Below are 17,584 nucleotides of genomic sequence, written 5' to 3' on the forward strand. Positions count from 1 at the left end.
GGTTATTGTTTTACTATACAGCATCAACCAGATTATAATGATTTTCTCTCAAAATTTCTTCCTCTGGCTCAACAGGAGTTCACAAGCCACTGCCATGCTCTGCTTGCACACTAGGGGGCTTGGATCAGAACGTCTGTAAACATGCTTTATGTCAGCATCTGAACTGAACTAAACAGACCCCATTAGCTTTAATTTATAATTAGCTTGAGTGAGCTTTGGGACCCTGTAATGTGCAAAAGTGTGAAATGTTAGTATATTTAAAGCTGTTTATCTAAGCTGCGAACATGTATCATTCCCAAAGCTCTTTTTGAGAAAGCTCAATATTTACCATTTCCATTTAATCCAGTGGCAGGATAGTTTTACATGACGTTTGTATAGTATAAACTGTATGTTTCCAACAAAAGCAGTGAAGGATGGGTGATCGGTACCTGTTGTACTATTGTGGTTAACTCCAGGCACAGTTGAACAATGTTGTTTTTCAGTAGTGAATACTCTGTCACACTGACAAAGGGCGACCTGCAAGGCAAAACAGGAGAGAAAACAACTTTTTTGAAATTTGTAAACTTGTATAGTCTTCCAAAAGAAAATAAATACCACCATATCTGAATCTATATCCAAAATATTGTGTCAGCTTAATGGTCTACTGATACTTGTTTGACAGCAGCCAACTAGTGCTGTAATGTACCTGTCAAGCCAGGCTAGCAGGTTTTTGGCAGCTCCTATGAGGTCTACCACTGAGGTGAGGAAGTCGTTGGGAAGGCGTCGAGAGGCCCGTCCATCATAGTGCCCGCCCCTGCGTCGGCCTAGAATAAAGTTTTGCAGGTTCTTTGCTGAGGCGTTGAGCTTGTGTGAAAGGGTCCGTAGGTTTTCTGTTTCCAGACCATAGTTCTGAAACAAATCAGTAAAGTAAAGATAAATTAAACATTTGAGAACAAGATAGCTCAACATGGTTTCTGGCAGTGTTCAATTCTGCAGGTGATTTTGATTTAGTTTGAGTATTTTGACTTGCATATTTGTTATTATTAGGTCTAATCTAAAAAAAGATAAAGATATTTTAGTCAAGTTTTAGCCAATTACATTTCTAAAAGATGTAGTCAAATTTTAGTCATGCATTTTAAGGTACTATTTTGGAAGTCATATTTATTGCTAACTTTCCTAAACAACAGTTTAATAGTCTTAACATTATATTTAGTATCATGTTTACATCCAAAATTATGGAACACATATGACCCCATTTACCTTCAAATACATTGTGCATTTATTTAACTTTAACATGCTGACAATTTTGCTGATATGATATTTGTCTAATTAAACAGTTACAGTGCAGTGTGTACATGCAATATGGTTTCACAGTCACTTTGTTAATAATTTATATTGATTTCAGTGATTTTTATTGCACATTTATGAGCTTGGTCAAGAAAAAATCTATGTGAATATGTTACATTTTTAAACAGCGTTCCCTAACAACGCTTGTCGTATTTTTTTCATGCAAAATGGAAAGACTGGGAACTCAACATAAAAAAAAAAAAAGTTGTAGTTAATTTCCTGTTTTACGATTTAGAAAATGTAATTTCATAGATATATTTGTCTTTGTGCAAGAGAAGAGACAAAATGTGAAAATCCAATCATTAGGATACAGTGTGCTAATCACTGGACAGACTGATGAACGGATTAAGCATAATTAGTCAGTTTGTCATTCAAATTATTGTTTAGCTTTAATTTGTTGAACCGTCCATTTCATCATAGTTCTTGTTTTCAAATGAAATAAATGAAAGGTTGTCAATGAATATTTTTTGCTATTTTTTCGTTAATGAAGTTAACCTTGGTTTCTGGAGGTGATACCTCTACTTCCTACACAAAGGATCCTACAATAAAAGAAGTGTGAAGCATTTAGTTTGAAAGGTTGAGGTACATTCCTAAGAATAAGGGTACTACAAAAGAAAGTGATGCTATATAATGCTGTATATAATCTGTATCAGCAGGACTGCTGAATGAAGCTGTGAAACTGAGACAGACCATTCGACCTTGTGATGGGTGTTGGGTGGATGCGTGCTGTGCTCATCACAAAGCCTGCAGTATTTAGTCGTCAGTGTGTGTACAGCTCATTAATCAGAGTAGCCTTCATTAAGGGTTATCAGACTGTAATGAAAGACACTAAGATAGCACAGCTATCAGCGGCAGGTCAGCTCAGAGCCAATGTCACACCCACTTTTTGAGACTGTTTGTGAGGCTAGATATGCATAGTACTATAGTGTCACCTGGTTGTTCATTTCACTTTATTGCTGATAAGTAGAGCTCAGAGAAATTACAAGAAGCTGTCGTTCCATGATGAAAGGTTTATTCACAATATTTGTGGATATTCATTTACGGCATGATAAATGTAACACTTTTGGGCCTCGCATTCCGTTCAATCCTCTACACTATTACTTTAACTGGTAACATAGAAGAATCACTTTTGGTTTCTTGATGAACCATATTGAAAATGAGAAGTGTAAAGAACCTCTTAAGGGTTCAACAAACCGTTATATAATGTGAAATGTCCATTTTAATGAAGGGTTCTTACTAGAACCTTTACAGAACCTCCACAAAAAATTCTTCACCACTCACACGATCTTATTTACAACAATTGTTCTCTATACAACAGCCTTTTGGGTGTTTTTAGGGAGCCAAAAGTGTTTATTCATAACATTGTACGAAGAATTCTTTTTGACACCTTTTTGTGGCCTTCTGTCCTGTGTTGTAGTTCTTCCATACGGTTACATTTAATTCATTTACTTTTCCCAAAGCAGCTTACATTAGCCAGCTGTGGGGACACTCCCTGTGGAGAACTTGTCATTAAGAGGCTCACGGATACAGCTACCGCCATCTGCTGGGATCAAAACAATCTCGGTAATGATCTAGGATCAGGTCCCCTATGTTCATATAGTATTAGCGATTAGGTTAGAAACACAGAACTGATTTCAAATATGTTTTCTTACTATTAGAGGTTTGAAACAATGTGCAGAACCTAAAAACATCTTCTGTGCCCTGACACACCAAGCCGGTGTTTAAAAACCTTTTGCCAACAAAGGTTAACTAATTTTAGCTGTCATATCATCTGTAATATTCAGCGTGTATTTTGATGTAATTTTGACATTATATTGTGCACCTGAATGAAGGAAAATAGCTCTCCACACCAGGAGGTGGCAGTAGCTTGTATTCATAAAGAAAAGAAACTGATATTCTTGAAGACAGTAAAATGTTTAAGATGTTCACCATTAATCTTCTTTGAAAATCACACTTGAAAACATTGCAGCTGTAGTTAGCTGTAGTCTTTGCTGTGTGTTCAAGTGCAGTTTTTACATTATATTCTGCACCTGCATGAAAGCAAACAACCCTCCTTACTAGAAGCGGGGCAGTAGTCTGTATTTGTAAAGAGAAAGTTCTTGAAGGTAAGATGTTCACCATCAGTTTGTTTGAAAAACTACACTGGAACATGCTGCAAAGACTACAGCTGACAGCTGTAAAAATGATGGAAGATGGTGTGCCACAGATTCTCAAACGACGGTCTGACAGACGACTTGAAGGGCCCTTAGGCTTCCCAAACCTCCACATGTAAGGAAACTGCTGAAAGTGAATATCCTACCGAAGACTCTTGATGCAGGTTCCAGAATTCTGAGTTATGCCTGAAAGATCCAAGATTTCTTGCAGCCCAAGAAATACAGAGCAAATAAAAGGGGGTTACGCTGTCAACAGTGTACGTCTTTTCGCCTCGTCTCTGCATGGTGGTTTTGTGGTCTCATTAGCAAATTTAATAATGAAGTTGTTTCATTTTGCAACGCAGTGTTAAACAAACAAAGGGCACGGTTATTGGCTGAGAAAGCACTATTGAGGAAAGAACACAGGAGCTGTTGTGTAGCAATGAAACTGCAGGGAATCCAAGAAACCAGAAACAGTGCAGTTGACATAACTCATCACCACCCTCTCTGGGCCGCATTATGATGATCAATTGCTCCTTCATATATACTGGTAAACAAAAAAAGTTTGCCATAAGGAATTTGCACTCATTGCAACTGACAAAATTGTACATACCACTGGTAAACCCAGAAAGCTCTACCTTTCAAGTGGTGTGTTTTAATTTGAGGGTTTTTACAGTCAGATTCGGTGAACAATGCAGGAATTCCAAATATTGTAATCCACCACACCCGATTTATATATATTTTTATATCAAATGGTTTAAGTTCAGATCATATTCAGAGTGAGGTAGGCTACTGTTGTGGACACTGATCATAAAGTAGCAATGCTATGCTAAGCTTATTTAGAGCGATTTAGAACATAGTTAACTACAGCTTTGGGACACCATATCCAAAGAAAAAAAAACTGCGTCTATAGTTGAAAATGTTACATGTAAAAAAAAAAACACCCACACGTCCCAAACATCTGCTCTTTTTGTGGTGGGGAGACTGTTATAAAGCTCTAGTGAAGCACCGTGTCAGATGTTTGTGAGGCTATTAGGTAAGATGTTAGCCAATGAGCCAATCTTAGAGGCTTACAAGTACCCGATGCTTCTGCTTCACAGGAGCCTCATAACCAAGCCAGTTCTTTGGTGTTCTCCTGTCTAAAAATGGTAAGAAAAGACGTTTGGGTGGATGTTTTAATATTGCGCCCTCAGTGGATAGCTATATGGTTCTCCACAACACTCCCATCTTTGTACTGTATTCATAATAGCATTGTTCAAGTAAAATTCTCCTCTTCTTCCAATCATTGTGACACCCTTTTACTGAGCATATTGTACTACTCATTTTGTATGTTTATTATCACTGTGGCTGTAATCTATGTCAGCGAAACCCCTGTTAGACCGGATGTTTTAATACAAAATAAACAAAGATGGTCACCCCCACTGTTTAATGGAAAACAAGGTGGACATGTTTTATGATCTATAAAGTAATTGGACTATTAGCTGCTTAGTCCTTTCATGGGCAGGTGTTTGCAATTCCCTCATTATTTCACTTACAAGTAAGCAGATAAAAACACAAACAGCTACCACTGAAGCAAACTATTGAGAGTCAAGACAATACTTAAACATTCCTAAAATGAAAGAACACACTGTCATCGTTGACTGTATCATTATTGCAGTATTACAGTATCTTTGGTAATACCACAGCTATCCATGGCCACGAGTCTTAGAGAGCATAATTGGCCATGCTGTCTCAGGGCCCACCTCTCCCTTTATCACGGCGTTCAATGCTCGCTAGTGCAGGCATCTGTTAACTGGAAGTTAGTGTTCTCCTCCTAGAATGTTAGCAACGGTTTGAAAAGAAGCGATCAGCTGGCTTCATGTGACTAGAGGAAGCATTTGCAGCGCTAAGAGTGTGACTAGTGGGTGAGAACTGGAAAGAAAAACATTCAAAGCAGTTGGTCAGATCATGGCCAATACCCACCTGGAGGCAAGTGCATTTGTGTAAAATGTGAACTCTACAAAGTTAATACCACTAATCGTAACCCAGTGGTATGCATGACAAACAGGCAGACCAGATTAGCGTTTTGTAAAGCATGGTGAAAGTAGTGTTTATGATGTGCCTGTATAGAACTATGTTATGTGGTCTGATTGAGCTAAATGCTTCAAAACTTGGATAACGCTTTATAGTCCAGATGGACAATGTCCTGAAGCATACTGAAAACAACCAGCCAAAGGACTGGAATGCTCTGTTCAGAATGCATTTTGCTTACTTGAATGTCTCAGTAACAAACAGGAACTGAAGATTCTAACTCCAGTTTACTGTGTTCCTGTTTGATACTGAGAGTTCAGATGGAATAGTGTATATATAGGTAATAGTGTATATTCCCTACTTTCCTATGAGAGCACTATGACTGTAATCAGCATGGAAGTGGCACAATAGACTGTAGTCAGGATCTGGCTGCTCTGCTTCACACAGGATTTGAGGGCATGGGAAGCAGCTTTGCAGGTACTTGCTCTGTGGGGTTTTGCTTCATGTAAGATAGCACAATTCCCCTGGTTTGCTGACAGCTTTGATAACACATTCTGTGTAGAGCGCCTCCAAACCTTGGCACATGCTTGAGTGGAGGGAAAAGAACTACAGGTGAGGTGCAAACTCAGCCGTTGTCTTCTGATATAAAGCCACACATGAATTTTATAATATGTATCCAAGCACTTTTCCTGGCGACAAGTTAGATTTTACTTATGCAGCCGATTGTCAAACAAACGTACTTGTTAAGTTAGCTCTTAGAGACGAGTGAATGCCTTCAAACTGTATCTAAAAAATTTGCCATCTGCATGAACTTTACTGTACTGACCTTGCTGCCAGCTACAGACTCCAAAATGCTACAACAAAGCTTGTTTAAGTGGTCATAGTACTGTGGTAAAAGCAGGCCACAATGTGTGATGCTCTGAGAGGTATCCTGACCTCAATCCTACTTCCATTAAACAGAACAGACAGAACAGAAGTCTTTTCACCCTAAGGTGCCTAATTTATATGTATCTGTGTTTGTTTGTGTGTGTGTGTGTGTGTGTATGTGTGTGTGTGTGTGTGTGTGTGTGTGTGTGTGTGAGTGTACTGTATATGTGTGTGGCTGGAGGTGAACAGTATGCAGACACTGAGCCACAACGCCCTTCACTGCCCACGACATCTCCAATCATGTCCTCTCAGACAGAAACTGATGTTTGGTGACACCCGCCATGCCAGCCAGATCAATTTCTGATCTTCTGCTAACTCTCATGCTACACCACTCACTCACTTTCACACAACGATGAACCGTAACTATTAGAGCTAGGGCTTCAATTCCGGCCATAAATGTCAAAACTCCCTGATACAGTAATGGGATTACTGTTAGCATCCTTATAGTAAATGTAATAGTATCCAATGTTATTTGAAGCTTTTAACATACATTAACATATATTTGTATATACTGTGTGTATATTCACCCTGGCACTAGCCTCGCTTGTATTTGCTGTCAGTAGTATCTAGTATCTATCATATGCATATGCATTTCCCATTACCTACCAGCGCACTCATTAGTCCCTCAAACCTACTACCAAATCCTAATAAGTACACTACAATCCATCATTAAGGAAATAAAGGGTGAGTGCATTACAGCCATTGTTGTATATTAATGAATACTCTCTAATTTGAGGTTCTAATTTAATATTCACAATAAATATTTCAGTACTCATTTCGGGTTGCCGGCACAATTTCATAAACTATCAGCAAAACATTTCCCTAATGAGTATTACAGGACAGGCTACAGCAAAGAGGCTGTCTATTGAACAAAACAATAAAGATATGATGCTGCTGTTGGTGCAGAGAGCTAGAGAGAGAGAGAGAGTGAAAGAGAGAGAGAGAGGTACTTTGTTTCATAAGCATAATTGGGTCAGGTTATATTTATTTATTTATATATTGCCCCCCCCTGCATTTTACCAATTTTGCAGTCTAAGCAAGTGTGTGTGTTAGTGTTTAGCTGCGACCAGTGTATCTATTCAGATCTTTTTGCTTTACCTTTTAATGAGATACTGTATCAAGAATTTTTGTGACTGTGACGAGGTTGGAGGTAAGTTTCATGCAGATTTCTCCTGTACAACATCCAGAGAATTCGACCCTTCCTCTCTAGAGAGGCCGCCCAGGTGCTCGTTTAGTCTCTTGTCACTTCAAGACTTGACTACTGCAACTCTCTTCTGGCTGGTCTTCCTCTGCGCACCATCAGGCCCCTGCAACTTATCCAGAATGCAGCGGCACGGGTCGTCTTCAACGTTTCTAAGTTCAGCCATGTCACTCGAGAGTACTTGGGCGAATAGTAGAGTGGTCACCTTATTGACTTGTGTTTAGTAGTGTCTAAACTTAGAGGTATCTTTGAATTGTTCAAACTAGCTGAGGTTATTCTTGAGTAAATAGCAAAGCACTTTTGTAAGTCGCTCTGGATAAGAGCGTCTGCTAAATGCCTTACGTGTAAATGTAAATGTTTCCCTTTAGCTGAATCTTGTAGAGCTGAATCTTGTAGATGTAGATCATGTTTTGAAAGAAACACTGCACAGTAGTGAAAAACCACTCTTGGTCCAAGTAAACCTTCAAGCAGGTCTTTTTTTGTGTGAATGGGGGCGGGGCATCTGTATCCTGGGAGTGCCTTGCCTGCATATGAGTAGTTCTGTTTCCATGGTCTTACAGATGTTGCCTAGGGTTCCACTGTTCTAATTAACTGCAATTTTTAAATGATATTTCAGACAGTGGGAATATGGAGAAGGAAGTGTCAGGATACGTGTCAGGATACTTCACCTTTGTGTAATGCCCATGCCTCGTGAAAACCATGGCTCTAATTTGACTGGTGGTAAATACAAATTTCCAGGGCTTTGGCAATGTAATTGCATAAAATAAGAATTACCTGTGGAGTTATAGCTATTTGGAGTCTAAAAGCTATGGCCAGTGTAACGGTCACTTTAAGGTGGGGTACAGTGCGCATGTGCATGGAGAGTTTGGAGGAAATTGCGGGAGAGTGTGTGCGTATGGTGAACTGTGCTGGGTTGTAGCCTGGGTTGTCCAGCTGGTGTTGTCTAAGAAGTTGTGACGAGCGAAGTTGAGGTGCTCTCATTGCTCATTAAAACTGAGTTTGAAACCCCTGCACGACGTGTTCCCTGCGTGTCTCTTAATGGAGCTAAGTATTCACCTCTCCATGAGAGCACCCACCTAACACCATACTTCCAGTCGTTACACCAGCCAGGCAAACATTTATATCATGTTGTTGCATGTCAAAGATCAGAATCATGGAAAAGAAAAACAGGTACTGATGAGTGTCCTTTCAGTATGCCTCCTTAAAAGTGGATGAACAACCATTTCTTTTATTATCATGGCGTTAATGCTGCATTTAGACCCAGTTTGAATTTGGAATACTATGACGATAATCATGACATAAAAATCACCTCAGGGAACAGGCAGGCGAAGCTGTTCGGGTAACTCTGTTTCAACAAATCAAGGGAAAATCCAGCTGGCTGCAGCCGGTGCATGCGAGCGAGCTGTTAGCTAGTCATAACAGGCTAACATTAAACCTGGATTTCCTCAGCTTTTCACTATGTAATCTGTTCTGCTGTTTTAGTGCAGCATCCACATTCAGTACTCTGATGTTTAACACTCTAACTGTTAACTTCATCATTACCTGACCTGTGATGAAGTGTTTGCCACACACGTACACAAAGTGACTGGCTGAGTCCAACAGTTTACCATTTTCTCTAAGAAGATTTTACATTTTACTAGATCTTTCCTTTTGCTGTCCTTCACTTTTTGGGGAGGTAAACAAAATCGTTTCATTTATTGTTGGACGGGCAACTTTCACGCACCAAAGCAAGACTGTTAACAAGTTTATAGTTAACTCTGTCTTTGGTCTATTTAGATGTTTGTGGTTCATATTGCCTGTATACTTTAAACAAAAAGAAAACAGTGCTCATTATTCGGATTTGAACAATAAGACTTCTAATGGCAACATTCTCACAGCTCTTATGAACCACACCAACAGTTCAGTATGTGAATGTGTGTGTGTGTGTGTGTGTGTGTGTGTGTGTACCCACATTCTTAATCACTTTAGAACATGGTCTCAGTGTATTATTTTGAGCTTACTGACTATCATATCAATGCGGAATCAAAGGCCATGCTTATGAGGATGTGCACATAAAAGCACCAATCAATAATTAGTACAACACCGCCCAGAGAAAGGCCATTAGCCATTTTGAGAACACCCCCAAGCCTAAGCTTCCCCTATCATCTAGGGCCTTTTTCCTTTGTTGCCAAGGAGACCATGCACCCGGTATAGACATTCTTAATAATACCACATTTGCCCACAACTTCATTCAAAAACATATATTTTAATTTCTGACACGATAAAACCTCATATCTCTAAAACAAAATAAGCTATCATTTTAAAGAATGATCCAGTCATTTTAATCTCTGTATGGTACTTCTGTCCCAAATCTCAAATACAGTAAGTAGAAACTGTTCAATGCCTAATTGATCTGATTTTCTTTTCTTCAACTTCTTCTTCAACTTCTTCACTTTTATTTGTCAAATATGTCAACTATCATGTCACAACCCAACTCCAGGATGCTTTTTGAACACAAATTATTTTTTTTATACACACTTATTTTGAAAGGTGTGCTTATATACATTTTTTTTATTGGACACAAAATTTAAACATACCTATTGCATACCTATTTAACCTTTTAAAGTGCCCATAGGAGTGAATCAAATAATGCACTGAAAATTATTTGAACACATCTCTTATGTCATCTGATGGGCACATTCATTTAGTTGTAGAGGGTTTAGGAGGCCAGCAGAGTAGAGTATAATGTACACCCTAGCAATAATTTCCAATACCATAGCTACCACACAGCAACACCCCAGCAACCAACTGGAACACCATAGCAAACATCTAGCAAACACTGTGGATACAACAGCAACCACTTGCAGTACCACAACAACATTCTAGCAACCACCTAAGACACCATAGCAACCGCTTTACAAGTATTGCTTAGCAGTTGTTTAGGATGTACAATGAAATGCACCATTCTAGCTTACACATGCCTCCCTATGGTAAATAAATATTTTCTACATCGAGGTAAATTGTGGTTAGTGGTATCTGACGGTAGCCTAAGGATGCTGCAGTTTACAGGTTGATAAATGCTTCCTTTAACTTTAATGTACGTCATCGTCAAACTTCATTTCAAATAATTTTTCAATTACTTTTGATCCATTAGTCATGCAATGTTCACACAATGCACTATAGATCCCATAGCAACCACCTCCGATACCACAAAAACATTTTAGCAATGACTTGGCAACCAGGATAATACCATAGCAACCAACAAATAATAAGTTACAACCACATGGAATACAGTAGCATAAAATACCATAGGGTGGTTGCTTGATGATTGCTAAATGGTTGCTAGGATGGTGCTATGATATTTGAGGTGCTTGCTAAGACATCTGCTCAGCAATAACCTTTCAACCACTTAAGATACCATTGCAACAATCACCATCACCTTTACAACCACATGGAATACCATAGCATCTACCTAGATATTCCCTACTGCCACTTGGAACACTATTGCAAGCATTTAGAAGTTACTGCTTAAGCTGCACTATCAAAAGCATCATTCCAGCTTAGACATGCTTCCCTAGACATAATAAATTACTTTCCTTTCCTTTAAAGTAAAGGACTATTCCACGGGGAATATTTTCTGTTCTAACTGACCATATGCTACAGATGTGGCAGATTCCAGGTTGGAAAACAATTCTAACTTTAATGTATTATCATAAGATTTTTTCCCCTTTTGATACATTCATCATGAAGCATGCATACAATGTGTCCTAGATACTATAGCAACCACCTCCAGTACCACAGCAACATTTTAACAACTGCTTCTCAATAACCCAGTACCCACCTAAGGTAGCATAGGGTGTTGCTAGTAATTGATGGGATGTTGCTATGGTTTTTGCTATGCTTGCTGTTGTATCTATCTAAGGCAACTGCTTAACAACAACCCTTTAACCATCAAATATGCTATAACAACCAACTACCAACATGCTACAGATGTGGCCAATTCCATGATTAAAATGTACATTATAAGATTTTATAAAAAGAAATCTCTGATGATGTGCTGGTGAAAGCTGCACAAAAGACGGGTGTGCTTTTCGTATGGATTACTCCGACATTTAAAAGGCTTGGCTTGTACGATGTAACCGAGACAGAGGAGATGCTGATGTGTGGTAAAGCAGCTTAGACTGGGAACAATTATGTAATTAACACCAAAACCGGCCTTTTCTCTGAGCAGTCATAGGCTCATAGGGTAGACAGATATTATGGGCCACAGTTAGATTGTGCACATCTAAGAGACCCTATACACCCAACCCACTTCTCTCAGTTGTGTGTGCGTATCTGGGGCCAGACGTCGCATGGGCACATTCATTCATTCGGAGGGGGTTCAGGAGGTTTTTGAGTGGAGCGGAGCGTGGCGTACAGAGAGGCTGCTAATCCACCAGCCGTGTGCGGAGCTGAGATAACAGAGTTTTCTCCATCACCGCCACCACCCACCCACTCCCACACACACACAGACAGACAGACACATACACAGGCCAGAGCGGAGAGTCAGCAGCTGCCCCCTGACTAATGCAAGGCACTTTCAGCACGGAGGCACTACAATAGCGATTCCCTCGGCCAGTCGTGGCCTCCAGGGCCCGCCTGTGTAGGGCGGAGCGCTGAAAGCACTCTCTAATGCGCCCTAATGCTCTAATCCCCCAGCATGGCCGCCACGGCATTTCTCCCTCACGCCTTTTTGCGGCTACTGCGGGGTGGGCCGATTCAGCCACTGCCAGCTTTCCAGGGCTGATTTCCAAGTGAATTACATAGGGACTGCTGTTGCTATTACAGTATATGGATATCCAAACTCATCTTTGCATTGGTTCACTTAATTAGGTATTCGAAGCATGTATAGTGTAGCATAAAAAAACAAAAAATAAACCATGTTGAGTTTCATGGTACACATCTGACATTGCACATTGACATTAGAATAATATGCTTACCTCTATGTGAAAATATTTCAATCAGTAAGATAACTGGTAGTGTGTTAAGTCACATCAACCTGAACAGTCAGCTATAGATCACCTCACATGCTGTCTGCATGCAATTAACAAATGTAAAACTTTTTATAGGATTTATAGGTTAAAACAACAAAAAAGAGCAAAAACATACATTTAGCAATACATTACACAGAAGAAATAAATATAACATCAAATGTTTCAGCATTTTGTTTGTCCACTCTTTACCTTTATCATAGGGTCCATTCTCTTAAGAAGGCTGTCTTTCAGTTTTACTTCAGAAATCTGCAGGGAGATTTTTCTACACCTTCAAAGTTCAGTCTTAGAAGTTGGAGAATTTTTACAACACAAGTAATTATATTGAGTAATGATGGTACTTGTAAAGTGATCGCTTTCCATAATCAATGATTCTGGAGGTCTGGAGGTCTGAGCTGACAGTATCAGTACCTTCTTTGTGTGATTTGCAATGTGTTTCTTTTTAGTCTGGTTCCTTTTCTCACTAAAGGTTTCTAGATCTGCTCCATATATGTTCTGTGCCACAGCATTGAGTTGTCTTTTCATAGTGGAAGAATGGACAGAAACACCTGTGGATATTTTCAGATCCGAAGCGAGAGTGGAGCTTGAATTGATTTGGTTGGTCAAATGTACAAACTGATCTGCTGATAGGAAATGTTTAAATGGCCATTAAATGTCCAAAGGTTTATGCAAAACATTAAAAATGAGCCAGTAAACAAGATTACCATCTACTCATCTTAATTTTCTTATTATGTGAAAACAAATTGGCCTATGGCATTTACATTGGACTCAACAGAAACCTATATTCATGCAGAGTAGTGAGGATGTTGAACAACACTCAAACCCCCTATACACATAATGTGCAGACAATGCACAGAGTGATAAGAGTGAAAAGTTACCTTTTTATTTATGGGTTTCCAGTTTAAAATGCATGTGCCACCTTAAATAATGCACTCAGTTATAATGAAGAAAGATCAGGATGGCATCCAGGGCTGATTTTAAGTTCTATATTGACTTTATCAGTCCACAGCACTGTTCAAAACTCACACTGTTTGTCTTTTCTGTAGCACACTTCAAGCAAACTTCAAGCAAACTTCAAGTTTTGTGACAAGGTCACGTTTAAGGTTTCCTACCTATAACCCTTCCTTGAAAATGATGCAGCGCTGCAAAGTGGAACAATGCACTACCCTCTATTCAACAATATACCACCCGATACTAAGCTAAACCTTCACACGGGCTCTTGGCAGTCAAATGGGGGTCTTACCAGCATACAAGCAGTTCTCTCTGAGAATATCTTGGTCTTTCAGATCTCATCATGACCTCTACTGCACTGCAATGTAGCAACCCCAAGAAAAATGCTTGGTCATCTTTTTATAGCCTTCCTTTGCCTTGGCCATCAAGTACTTTTATTTTCAGATATTTAGACAGTTGCATGAAGAGCCCATGTTTAATGAGTGTTAGTAAGTTTTAATGACAAAATGTGTAATTTGGCCAGGGGTGCCCAAACTTTTCATTTGACTACACACCCCTTCATTCAGTATGTAATCCGAATAACATTTTAAGTCATATCTACATTGTAAGTGGATAAGAGAATCAGCTAAATGCCATAACTGTAAATGTAAATTTACTTCTGATTGTAGACTGTTGCCAAAAACATGTGTACATTAGCAGATATCCTGTAGGTGCTGTAGGTTTCAAGATGAGGCACATGCCACAGATTCCCGATCAGATTAAGATTTGGGGAATTTTGGCGACCTAATTTTGGTGGACACTAACCACTGCATATAGACAGCATTTTCTTCATAAAAAAAAAAAACAAAGATAGAAAACAAAACAAAAAAATGTTGATCAGTTTTACTATACCAATGACAATTGCCAATGTCAAGGGAAGACTTAGAGAGTTAATCGCATTAAACCGCAGCTCAATCGCCAGCAATGGCGGCGAAACCAAGCGTCTTGTCCTTTCCTTTCCCACCAAAGGAGCCATCAAAGGGAAGCTCACTGCTACTCAGATATAGCGCTCCAAAGCTACCTTGCCAAGCTCATTAACCACACTGAAGTAATTTACGGAGGAAGAAAAAAGTGGTTAAAGACAAAAAAGGAGCCTTGCTTATTTCTTGACTATAGGGCTCTGTTGGCTGTTGCCAGGAAGAGCGAGAACGAGCACGAGAGAGAGAGTGTTCAGTGTCCTTGATAGCAAGCAGCTGCATCCCCAATGACAACAGCCCAGATCATGAATCATAGGCTTGCCCCTCCACTTGCGCTTCTTGTAAAATACCCCTGTCTGAGTCGTAGCATCAGTAGCAGCTTCCGGCAGCAACCGCAGTTCATTTTAGGAGCCCTTAAAACTTCTTCTTAAGCCATTCTATTGAAGTTTCAAACTGTCCCTGTTGATTTTCTATCATTGTAAACATCCGAGTTTGTTTTTGCACTGCATTCAGTGAACGTATAACATATCCCACAGTTATTATTCAGTACACATACCAAGTATGTTTAAAAATATCTTCCTATTAAGATCATCAAACTGCTTTGATTTAAATACAGTTTTGATTATGAGCTTATTCGCATTCTTTGTGGATATGCTTTCTGTCAATGAGCTCTTATTTGTTATCAGTTCAATAGTAAAATTCAGTTATTTATAAGTCAGAACATGCTATTCTCATGATAAAAGGTGGGGTTTGAATACATTGGTGTTCTGTCTTCAGGCTTATCAAGTTAGCCTGTATTGCTAAATAAAGCTGAAGTTTTGGCTGGGAATAATTTATGCTTCAACAGGCATATGTACAGTGGCAAGGTTTCGGCAACCCTGGTTGAAATACAGTGGTGGCTCAGCAGTAAGAGCTCCAAACTATTGACAGGGTTGTGAGTTTGATACCGGGGCTCAGGCACTCTGCCACTGTTTGGCCCGCGAGCAAGACCCTTCACCTTCTCTGCTCCCTGGGCACTGCAGCAATGGCTGCCCACTGCTCCGGGGATATGTGCTCACAGTCGCTGTGTGTGTTTCACTGGTGTGTATGTGTGTGTTCACTGCATGGATGGGTTAAAGGCGGAGGCCAAATTCCATCTGTGTCTGACACAAATGGTGAATATGGTTGTCTTTTCTAGAATGAACTGTTTTTGGAATCAGAAAAATGCATCCAGCCTGGATTTGTTGTTGTGTAAAATGTCTGGGATTTCACACCGATTTCACGTCTACACTGCTTCTACATTTGGCACACACGCAGATTTTTACAATTTTAAACTGTCTTCACAGAGTCTTTACCTACATGGACTTACAGCTACATCAACCATTATTTAAACTGCTTAAGCCCTGCCCTCTTTCCGCCACTATTGGTCTATATGTACCCACATCTACATTAATCACTGGTCAAACTGCTTCCCGCAGTTTTGTATTTGTTATTTTGGCATGAAAACATAATGTAAAAGGTGGAAAACCAAAAACGTTTACTCATTTTACTTGTAAGACATTCACAAATAAAAAATACAACTTAGGCCTTGTTGAAGCCCCTCAGCCACAACATCCTAACCATGATGTCAATGCATGTGTTCCCAGTGTCCTCTTTTTTGAAAACCATAATATGGTCACCCTAGCTAAGTGTTAAAAGCTTCTGTTCCATCTAGCTTCATGTTTGCTACTTATTGTATAAATGATCTGTGTTAGGGGATGTGTAAAAAATATATATATATTATGTTCCATGTAATTCATTCAACAATTGATTTAACTAGTTAAAGATTATTTTGCTAACAAAAAAAATTAAACATTTGCTACACTTAGGTCATCAGTAAGGATGAGCACTCACTTACTCATCTTTCAGTATAAACTTAGCAATAGAGATCTGATATGAGAATTGCTTATGAAGGCCAGTAAACGATTACTTTCTGCATCCCTGGCCATGTCATTGAGAATTAGTGGCTGCTTTGCTCCCATACTAGCGTTTATGGCATTTTATTCAGTGGGCCTGGAGGGTCAGTCCCAGAGGAACTGACTTCTTGTCACAGCCATGCTGAGCCACAGGGATGCCGACATCTGCCCTGATTCACATTAGCAACAGCTAGCGGCTAGCGTGGAGCAAAATGTCTCTATTATCCCTCTCTCCATACTCTAAAATCATTTAGAAGCTGGCTGTGGGTTGCCATGTATTGCTAGCTTTTCCATGGAGCTTATACATGTTGTAGTGTGCGAGCTATAGATCAGCACTCTCCGATAACTAATGTGCAAAACTAGTGCAGTGACCTTTTCAGCAGTGAGGAACGCTCTAATCAGGCAACAGAAACCCAAACTGTAATCCAGGTCTCTGTGGGATGCAGTTTGTTACCTCGCAGGCTAATTTGTTCAAATTTGCGCTTGTATTTTAAGCTGTGTGTGCACTTTTTTTTCCTGTGTGGATAACCTTTAGCATTATTGATCTCCTGTGCAAATATTTGTGCACAGCTAAAATCTGCAGTGGCGATGGTGTAGTAAACAGCAAGAATGCACTGATCAATACTACGTGTAACAGCTGGTGGGATACTATCTTTGCACAAGTAATGACTTAGTCAGAGTGATGTGGCATTGTTTACTAGGCAATTAGGGAAGCAGAGAGTCTTTAAGTATGAACTAAATCGGCTTACCAGTGCACATAGCAGATCCACAGCCTCCAGTATGAGTTCTTGGTGGCCAATGCGGGTAACACCTAGCTCTTCCAGCTCCTGGTGGGTGATGTGGAGGAGCTGTTCACCCGTTATCTTCTCCCTCTCAAAGTTCTTGATGTACTGCTGCAGGCAGTCATCCAGCCCTGGTGGACATAACACATGTCGTCACATGTAAGACTGGCCATTTATTCCCTGACATTTTGTTTTAGATATTTGTGCATCATAGATTAGCTCAATATTTTATTTTATGCAAAGGCATACAAGTCTACATTTATTAGCCATTTTCTCAAATACATCACTGCAGCATCATACCATAAATGTCAAAACTCAATCAAAAAAGAGGAAAAAAGCCCACTGCTATGATAATG

General features: G+C 39.6%; 1 protein-coding gene across 1 annotated transcript in view; it reads right to left on the minus strand.

The window, feature by feature from the left end:
- The window catches only part of LOC140540748 (connector enhancer of kinase suppressor of ras 2-like), a 110,290-nt gene that overhangs the window by 65,210 nt on the left and 27,496 nt on the right, over positions 1-17,584 (minus strand). Inside the window, exons 2-4 of the mRNA XM_072663177.1 lie at positions 17,196-17,359; positions 686-888; positions 429-516 (exon numbers count right to left, since the gene is read on the minus strand). Of these exons, the coding sequence (XP_072519278.1) occupies positions 429-516; positions 686-888; positions 17,196-17,359 (455 nt within the window). The remainder of the gene's footprint in view (positions 1-428; positions 517-685; positions 889-17,195; positions 17,360-17,584) is intronic.

This window comes from Salminus brasiliensis, chromosome 19 (assembly GCF_030463535.1).
Source record: "Salminus brasiliensis chromosome 19, fSalBra1.hap2, whole genome shotgun sequence".
In the NCBI taxonomy this organism is placed as follows: domain Eukaryota; kingdom Metazoa; phylum Chordata; class Actinopteri; order Characiformes; family Bryconidae; genus Salminus; species Salminus brasiliensis.